The 9,843-nt window shown below is 42.4% G+C and overlaps 1 protein-coding gene and 1 pseudogene across 2 annotated transcripts in view; one reads left to right on the top strand and one right to left on the bottom strand.

Moving 5' to 3' along the window:
* LOC105545582 overlaps window positions 1-9,843 on the bottom strand; it is a 24,701-nt pseudogene that overhangs the window by 12,234 nt on the left and 2,624 nt on the right. Inside the window, exon 2 of the transcript XR_001006946.1 lies at window positions 6,097-6,103. The product of XR_001006946.1 is annotated as a nucleolar protein 56-like (transcript). The remainder of the gene's footprint in view (window positions 1-6,096; window positions 6,104-9,843) is intronic.
* The window catches only part of B4GALNT1 (beta-1,4-N-acetyl-galactosaminyl transferase 1), a 7,661-nt gene continuing 6,980 nt past the window's right edge, over window positions 9,163-9,843 (top strand). Inside the window, exons 1-2 of the mRNA XM_011988629.1 lie at window positions 9,163-9,193; window positions 9,671-9,813. Coding sequence (XP_011844019.1) covers window positions 9,163-9,193; window positions 9,671-9,813 — 174 coding nt within the window. The remainder of the gene's footprint in view (window positions 9,194-9,670; window positions 9,814-9,843) is intronic.

The following is a 9,843-nucleotide window of genomic DNA, read 5'->3' as shown; positions in this document are numbered from 1 at the left end:
GAACCCAGGAGGCAGAGGTTTCAGTGAGCCAAGATCACACCACTGCACTCCAGCCTGGGCGACAGAGGGGGACTCCGTCTCAAAAAAAAAAAAGATTGGAAGTTTAATTGGCAAAAGAAAGTGAATAGCTCTCTGCTACAGAGAGGGGTCCTGGAAAAGTGGATTGCTGGATCCACAGTGAAATGCAGGGAGTTTTATAGATGAGTTGGTGGGGAGGCAGTGTCTAATTTACATAGGGTGCAAAAAACTGGTTACAACCAGGTATGCCATTTGCGTAGGGCACGAATCTGGTAGCCTCCATCCTAATATTTTATTTTATTTTATTTTATTTTATTTTATTTTACTTTTTATTTTATTTTAGACTGGGTCTCACTGTGGCAAACCAGGTGCAATCTTGGCTCACTGCATCCTCAACTTCCTGGACTCCAGGTGATCCTTCCTCCTCAGCCTGTCGAGTAGCTGGGACTATAGGCATGCACCATCATGCCTGGCTAATTTTTTGCATATTTAGTGGAGACAAGTTTTGCCATGTTGCCCAGGCTGGTCTCAAACTCCTGTACTCAAGTGATCCTCCTACTTCAGCCTCCCAAAGTGCTGGGATTACAGGTGTGAGCCACCATGCCCAGCCTCCTAATATTTTATCATGCAGATGGGTTCTGCATGGTAAAATATTATGCCTGAGCTGTGCCATGTTACCCATTTCTTTCTTACTGTACACATGCTAACAAAAAAGGGAAGATGGAGCCTCCATGTTAGACATTCTTGGTCCCCAGAGAGCCCTTTTCTATTGACACAGCTGCCAGCATTCCTCTGTGCAAGCTTCCAGCTTGCTTATCTATGTTTGCAGCTCGATTTTTCAGGCTTCTCTATTTTAGGAAAAAAAAAAAAAAAAAAGATTTTGAGGGACTGCTTATTGTTAGAGGGGAAGCTCTGCCGAGGACTCTTTTGTCCTCACTATCTGCCTAAATAATTTCTTTCTACCTCCTGTGTCATTACCATGTTTCAGCTAGGACAAATTGCTGCTGTTTCAGAAGTACCAAGTATCAAACCAGAAAGGGCTTGATTTAGAAACAAAACCCCAGGCTGTCATGGTGGAAAAAAGAAAGCAGAACCTTAGCTATTGAACTGCAGCGTGGGGCAACAGCCATTACTTTCAGTTTGGCCTGGCTAGCAAAAGGCGGCCTTGTTATGTAAATAAAGCCCCTTTAGTAGTCAGAATCAAAAATCTTCCCTCCTTTTTTTTTCTTTTGCTGGCCATTTTTCTCCCCCACCACACCACCTTTTTTGTGTGTGAGGGAATTTAGACATTTCAGAGGACTTGTTCCCCATAATTTGGAACTTCCTTTGTATTTGATCAAGTCGGATAGAGCTGACCAAACCCAATGGAAAAAAGACCGAAACAACAACAAAAACAGAAACAAACAAACAACACCACCAACAAAAAAGATATAAACTTATTTGATCACTTAGTACTCTAATGGTAAGGAGAAATTAAGACCAGCTGGTTGTTAATTTTAACTTTAGCCACGACAATCCCCAATTCAGTTACTAACCTAGGGATGGGTCTCAGGCTGTAGACTGCTCTCTACCATTTTAGAAGCAGGAAAAAAACTCACCTTCCCTGTTGGAAGCGAACTGAAACTCTGTAAAGGAGTTACCTGCCTTCCATCGTCATGGAAACAGGAAATCTTGCCTTCCTTGTTGGAAGCAGTAAAACTCCAAAAAATAAGAGGAGTTGCAGAGCAAAATAAACTTTAGATTTCAACCAAATTTGGGGAGATCAGAGATTTTCTGGAGGGGGTGCTCTCAGGCCTCAGCAAATTGTCCTATTGGTCTGAGCCATGAAGTTAGCTGATGCTGGTCTCAAGCACTGATAGGAGATTTATCAAAGGTCAGGGGCATCCACAATCAGAATCGCCCTGTGGTTACCAAAATGTGAACCCCGAAAATCTGAGACAGGTCTCAGTTAATTTTGAAAGTTTATTTTGCCAAGGTTGAGGACACATGCCTGTGGCACAGCCTCAGGAAGTCCTGATGACATGTCCCCAAGGTGGTCAGAGCAGTTTGGTTTCATACATTTTAGGGAGACATGAGACATCAATCAACATGTGTAAGATGAACATTAGTTCAGTCTGGAAAGGCTGGACAACTCGAAGTGGGGAGGGAGCTTCCAGGTCATAGGTAGATAAGAGGGAAATGGTTGCATTCTTTTGAATTTCTGATCAGCCTCTCAAAAGGATGCAATCAGATAATGCATTTATCTCAGTGAGCAGAGGGGTGACTTTGAATAGAATGGGAGGCAGGTTTGCCCTATGCAGTTCCCAGCTTAACTTTGTCCTTTAACTTAGTGATCTGGAGGGCCCCAAGATTTATTTTCCTTTCACAGAAGTATCATATAATATTGAACCAATAGAATGTAAGGCATATCTAAAACACCCAAAGCCCAAGCTAGCATAAAAATCCCAGCCTGCCACCAAACACTGGTGGACAAGAACACTACTCTCCCCGCATCTCTCTGGAATAGCTGTGAGGTCTTTATGACTCCCTTGTGCTGGTTAGGGTAAGCGAAATCCACGACCAAAAGAATACTTTGATGAAAACAGCCAAGAAAAGCTGACCAAATCCTGGCACTAAAGTAGCATGGGGCTTTAGTGCAAAAACTATATTTTGTTAGTTCTCATCGCTAGCTAATTGAGCAATACACTGATTTTTATTAACTTGTTGAATGCGAATAAATGTGTGCATGGCAAGCATTAACTGGCTCACAGTTTTCTTGGTTGCCTTTTCTGATTTATATCTTTGAACTAGGTCTTTGCTGTAATCTAAGCAAAAAATTTAAATTAAAGAACAATGACATAATAGTTGGCATTCAGTTTAAATATATCGGGCATATTTATAACAGTTCGCCAAGTATGTTTATTGCAGCACTGTTTGTAATGAAAAGGAAGTGTTAATTAATATATTCATTTGATGTAGTAATATGCAAACTTTTTTTTTTCTCTCTCTCTCTTTTTTGAGACGGAGTCTTGCTCTGTCGCCCAGGCTGGAGTGCAGTGGCGCGATCTCTGCTCACTGCAAGCTCTGCCACCTCCTGGGTTCACGCCATTCTCCTGCCTCAGCCTCCCGAGTAGCTGGGACTACAGGCGCCCACCACCATGCCCGGCTAATTTTTTTGTATTTTTAGTAGAGATGGGGTTTCACCATGTTCACCAGGATGGTCTCGATCTCCTGACCTCATGATCCGCCCGCCTTAGCCTCCCAAAGTGCTGGGAATACAGGCGTGAGCCACCGCACCTGGCCAATATGCAAAATTTTAAATGAGACATATTTTCATGTGCTCTTATAAAGAGACTTCCAAGATATATGAGTCATGTAAAAAAGCAGTATGGGGTTCCACAGGTATAGTATAATTTCTTACCTGTTTAAAAAAAAAGGTTTATAAGTAGACAATTTGTAGGGTCACTTCCATCAAAATGATTGAGTAAATTCAAGGGAAAATCCTTCCTTCACTCCAAACAGATCAAATTAAAATGACAGGTAATATATTCCAAATACGTATTAAAAAGACAAGCCAAGTTCAATAAACAAAATAAGCAACTCTTTGAATTGTTAAGGGAAAGGTAACAGCTGGGGGCTTAAGTCATAGGTCTGCTGGGCCGCAGGACAAAAAACAGCACCTGCCAAGAACCCAGGTCCTTTGGAGAACTTACTGGATGTTCTGATGCATGACAGGGGGTTATATAACATTATGACTGCTATCTGGGCCCCCTCCATTTAGAGCCACTTGCCTAGAGTGATTGAGAAGAGCAAAGAGGATGCGACCAGCCCAGCCTGTCCCCAGCCCTCTAGGCTGCCATGCAGAATTGGACTTTGCCTGCAGCTGGCTGGGGATAGGATCAAGCAACATACTCTCTGTATTTTTTTTTTTTTTAATGTAATTCCTTTGGCTGTCAAATGTAAATTCTAGTTCTAGGCTGTGGAGACAGACTTGACACCACTCAACATGAAGGAATGCAGTGGGGAGAGAGGGAAACCCACAACTCCAAAGTGGACTGGCATATTTAGCATCCATTACAATCTTTTCCTAATGAAACTGACTCTGCTGGAGTACAAAAAAACTGCATTTTCTGAGCTCCCTCTGAGTTAGCGTTCCTTGTGTCAATCACGTGCACACTTGAGAAATCTGAATTGGGATAAGGCTTATATGGGAAAACACCGGAGGACCTTGAGTGGAAGGTGTCTACTTTTCTAATATAAATTGTGGCAGAGGCATTGGGGTTCCTCAGCTAGCAGTAGCTTCCCGGTTTTGAAAGCTTGCTGCACCGGGCATGGTGGCTCATGCCTGTAGTCCCAGCACTTTGGGAGGCCAAAGCAGGTGGATCATTTGAGGTCAGGAGTTCAAGACCAGCCTGGCCAACATGGTGAAACCCCGTCTCTACTAAAAATACAAAAATTAACCGGACATGGTGGCAGGCGCCTGTAATCCCAGCTACTTGGGAGGCTGAGGCAGGAGAATCACTTGAACCCAGGAAGAGAAGGTTGCAGTGAGCCGAGATCACGCCACTGCACTCCAGCCTGGGCAACAGAGTGAGACTCCATATTAAAAAAAAAAGAGAGAGAGAGAGAGCTTGCTGCAGTTGTGACCCCAGTTTTGCTGATACCAACAGAGTTGTGTGATTCTGGAGGCAGGGAGTGGTTTCTAGAAGTTCTGCCTAAAGCAGTGCTTCTCCATTGAGTTTCTTTCAGTGTCTAGGGAAGGGCAAGTCTTTGTTGCACAGGGTTGTTCTGTTCATCGTAGGACATTTAGCTCAGTTGACACCTGCCCACCAATTGTTGGCAGCTGGCCCAGCTATTATGACAACCCAAAATGGCCCCACATATTTCCAAAAGCCTAGGGAAGCACTATCACCCATGGCATAAAAAATAAAAAAGCCCCCAAATCACATTGTAAGCCCCTTAATGCCAAGAAATAAACCCCTGTCATCTACAATGTTTCTGTCATCTACAATGAACCCTAACAAGGATACACACATGTGCAAGAAATTCACATACAAAAAACAAGCTAGCAAACTAAAATTTCAAAGCTCTTCATGCAAATGAACATCATGAAAGATAAAAAGCTTAATAAACAAGAGAATTTATTCTAGAGTAAATGGAAATAATAGGCCAACTTGAAAAAAAATTTTAAATATAGTCATCCCTCATTTCTCAATTGTCTGCAGAGGATTGGTTCCAAGACTCTTGTAGGTACCAAAATCCCAGAATACTTAAGTTCCTTACATGATATGGTATATTTTTTACATACAATCTGTGTACATACTCTCCTATACTTTAAATCATCTCTAGTTTCTTTATACCTAACACAATGTAAATGCTGTGCAAATTGTTGTTATACTTTAAAATTTGTATTATTTTAATTGTTATATTGTTATTTTTTTCCAAATATTTTTGATCAGCAGGTGGCAGAACTGCACTAGGTGAACCCAGAGAGCCCACTGTAAGTATGTTTAGTATCCTCAAAGATGAGAAAACAAAAAGACAAGACAACTAAATACACTAAGTAAGAAATCAGCTGGGCATGTTGGTGAGCACCCGTAGTTCCACTGCTTGGAGGCCGAGGCGGGCTTGAGTCCAGGAGGCAGAGGCTTCAGTGAGCCAAGATTACACCACTGCCCCTCAGCCTGGACAACAGAGACTCAAATCTAAAAAAAAAAAAAAAAAGTCTTAATGTCTACAAAACGTGAGAAAAAGAGAGAGAATTAAAATCAGTATTTCGGTATTCAGCTGAGGCTAAATATTACCATCATAGAATGAAATGCTGAGATATAGGAACTAATATGAAGTTCTATTAGAAAGTTTTATTATTAATATTTCATTATGAAAAAACTTTAGTTGTCATTTTTAGAAAGTGTGACAGTTATGTGCTAAAACAATTTCTCAGTAATGTCACCAAATTATTAAATAGACACTCACTTTCTTGTTTGTTTGTTTTCAAGATGGAGTCTCACTCTTGTCACCCAGGCTGGAGTGCAATGGCATGATCTCGGCTCACTGCAACCTCCACCTCCTGGGTTCAAGCCGTTCTCCTGCCTCAGCCTCTGGAGTAGCTGGGATTACACGCGCCCGCCACCATGGCCAGCTAATTTTTGTATTTTTAGTAGAGACTGGGCTTCACCATGTTGGCCAGGCTGGTCTCGAACTCCTGAGCTCAGATGATCCGCCCGCCTCTGCCTCTCAAAGCACTGAGATCATAGGCGTAAGCCACCGCACCCGGCCAACACTCGCTTTCAACTAAAGTAAATAAAGGAGTGATTTTTTTCTTTTTAGTTTTTAATTTGAAATAATTTCAAACTTAGATATTTAAAGAATACAGAGCACTCCCACATATCATTTATTCAGCTTCACCAATTTTTCACATTTGGTCACATTTTATCATTTTCTCTCTATACATAATTTTATATAATTTATAATAAAATAATGTAATTAATAATTATTAAATTAACAATAAAATATAAATTATACATTATATATACCACATATATATTATGTAAATGTGTCACATACATATTCCTATTATTTATTTTTTCTGAACAATTTGAGAGTAGATTACAGACATCCTTCCACTTTACCCTTTAACACTTTAGGTCATATACTCTAAGAACAGGGATATTTTATTGTATACCCACAGTTATCAGCTTTGGGAAATTTAATATTTGCCATTTATCTTTTAACAAAGATAAAACAACTTTTATCTAATCAATTTTCCATATTCCAATTTGTTTTTTTAGAAAACAGAAAAGATAGGTTCTTGCTCTGTTACCCAAACTGGAGTGCAGTGGTGCAATCACAGCTCACTGCAGTCTCAAACTCCTGGGCTCAAGCAATCCTCCCACCTCAGCCTCATGAGTAGCTGGTACTACAGCCACGTGCCACCACACCCGGCTAATTTTTTTTTTAATGTTTTTGTAGCCCAGCTAGGTGGCTCACACCTGTGATCCCAAAACTTTAGGAGGCCCAGGCAGAAGGATTGCTTGAGGCTAGAAGTTGGAGACCAACCTGGGCAGTATAGCAAGACTCCATTTCTACAAAAAATAAAAATAAAAATAAATTTCTGTAGAGATGAAATCTCATTATATTGCCCAGGCTGGTCTCAAAGGCCTGGTCTCAAGCAATCCTCCTACTTTGGCCTCCCAAAGTGCTGAGATTACGGGGATGAACCACCTCACCTGGCCCAAATTTTTTAAACAGTCCCCCAAAATGTCTGTTATATCACTTTTAATCTAGGATTGCATATTGCATTGAGTCGTCATGTCTCTTTAGTCTCCTTTAATCCAGAGCAGTTCTTCATTCTTTGTCTTTCAAGACTGACATTTAAAAAAATACTAGCCACTTTCTTTTTTTTTTTTTTTTGAGACAGAGTCTCAGTCTGTCACCCAGACTGGAGTGCAGTGGCGAAATCTTGGCTCCCTGCAACCTTTGCCTCCCAAGTTCCAGTGATGCTCATGCCTCAGCCTCCCAAGTAGCTGGGACTACAGGTGTGAGCCACCATGCCCGGCTTATGCCCAGTTAATTTTTGTATTAAGTTTCTTTTACTTTTTTTTTCCTTGTGACAGGGTCTCACTCTGTCACCCAGGCTGAAGTGCAGTGGTGCAATCTTGGCTCACTGCAACGTCCATCTCTGGGTTCCAGGGTTCAAGCCATTCTCCTGCCTCAGCCTCCAGAGTAGCTGGGATTACAGGCACGCACCACTATGCCCGGCTAATTTTTGTATTTTTGGTAGAAACAGAGTTTCACCATGTTGGCCGGACTGGTCTCTAACTCCTGACCTCAAGTGATCTACCCACCTCGGCCTCCCAGAATGCTAGGGTTACAGGCATGAGCCACCGTGCCCAGCCTAAGTTTCTTTTATACATAGAAAATATTCCTTACTTGGAGTCTGTTTCTTTGTATTTAAAATCAAGTTATGTATTCCCAGCCAGATCACTACGTAAATGATGTCATGCTTTCTCAAGGGAGCATTTCTGGAGGCACATGATAGTCTTCTGTCCCTCATTGGTGATGTTAATTTTGGCCACCAACTCAAGGTGCAGTCTGGTTTTCCCACTGTGCAGTTACAATTTTTCCTCTTGCAATGAATAAGCCAACTATGGGGAGATACTTTAATCTATGTACATACCCTGCTTCTGTCAAACTTTCCCCCTAGAATTAGCATTCATCAATAATTCTTGCCCAAACCAACTTTTACTCTGATGCAAAATAGTTATTTTCTGACTCCATCAGCTCCCTCCACATTTATTAATTGGCATTCTCCCTTCTCCTTCATTCATTCATTTAATTAATTAATTATCTATGTATTATCAGGGTGGAGTCATGGATTCCTATGTTTTCAATGGTTCATAATTCATTCCTGGTCGTCTCCGCTGGGGGCACCAACTAGCAACAACTAGATAAAGTATACCTGTCTTACATGTTACAAATATTTTTTTCACAGTTTGTCATTTCTCTCTCAAATTTAGTTTATGTTAATTTCTTCACTCATGTTTTTCATATAGTCAGATTTATTAATATTTCCCTTTACATCTGGCTTAGAGATCTCTTCCCTACTCCAAGACCATAAACAAAACAAAAATTCCATAATTTCTTTTTTTGAGACACTGTCTCGCTCTGTCACCCAGGCTACAGTGCCATGGCACCATCTCAGCTCACTGCAGCTTCAACTTCCGGGGCTCAAGCAAGCTTCCCACTTCCACCTCCTGAGTAGTTGGACTACAGGTGTGAGCCACCTTGCTGAGCTAATTTTTAAATTTTTTGTAGAGACAGGGGTCTCACCATGTTGCCCAGGCTGGTCTTGAACTCCTGGTCTCCTGTCGCCTCAGCCTCCCAAAGTGCTGGGATTACAAGCATGAGCCACTGTGCTGACTTTCATGATTTCTTCACTACTTTTATGATTTCACCTTTAATATTAAAATATTTAATAGATTTGGAATTTTGGTGTAAGAAGGGTAGAGATTCCACTTTTCCCCCAGCTGATTTTAGTCATTTATTTGTATAAAATTCATTCATTCAAAAATCCACCACACACACACATATTTTCATAATGTTCTATATTTCTTATTATGCCCTTTTTTCCTATTGAATCTTGATACATCTTTTATTAGAACCATGGAGCCACAGAACTCTGATTCTCAGCAGTGTGAAGTATCAAGCTGTCTATGACCTAAGGCTTCCAGGCAGAACTACCGCCAATCTGGCCTCTCTGGGGTTCCCTTCCTCCTGCAAGGTTGCACCAAGCGGCAGTTCGGGGAAATAGGCCTTTGAATTACCCAGTGTGTATCTCTTGAGTGTCTGTTAAATAAAGGGGGGCAGGGCGGGGGAGGAGGGGGAGAGGGAGGCTGTGCATCAGTCTTTGTTAGCCAGGCAGAGCGTTTATTTTCCAGGGGTTGTTTCTTTTATCTTCACCCTAACATTCAAACTTGACGTGGGTTTTAGCGCGCCCCCGCCCTACCTCCTCCCAAAGCCCTTATTTGCCCATCCTCGCCTACAAGCTCAGAACGAGCAGGCAACGGAATGGCTGGTCTTGGGAGCAGGCGGTTGAGATGCCAGGGTTTGGAGGCTAAGGGCTGGGGGTTGTGAGCGAGGACCTTCCCGCGTCTGCTCCTCGCCCCCGCAGTTTCCTCCGCGCCCACTAGAAGGCGCCGGGGCGCTCGCATTCTCCGCGCGAAGCCGAAGCAGCCGCAATCAGCCCGGAGCCGAACCGCGCGGCGCTGCGGTGCGAAGAGCCGGGAGGCGGCCAGAGCCCTCCCCGCGCTGCCAGTGGGACACGGAGCCAGGGATCCCCGGCTT

This window comes from Mandrillus leucophaeus, unplaced genomic scaffold (genome assembly GCF_000951045.1).
Source record: "Mandrillus leucophaeus isolate KB7577 unplaced genomic scaffold, Mleu.le_1.0 Scaffold332, whole genome shotgun sequence".
Classification (NCBI taxonomy): Eukaryota; Metazoa; Chordata; class Mammalia; order Primates; family Cercopithecidae; genus Mandrillus; species Mandrillus leucophaeus.
Note: the sequence above shows the minus strand (reverse complement) of the source record. Positions and strands in the feature narration are given on the sequence as shown.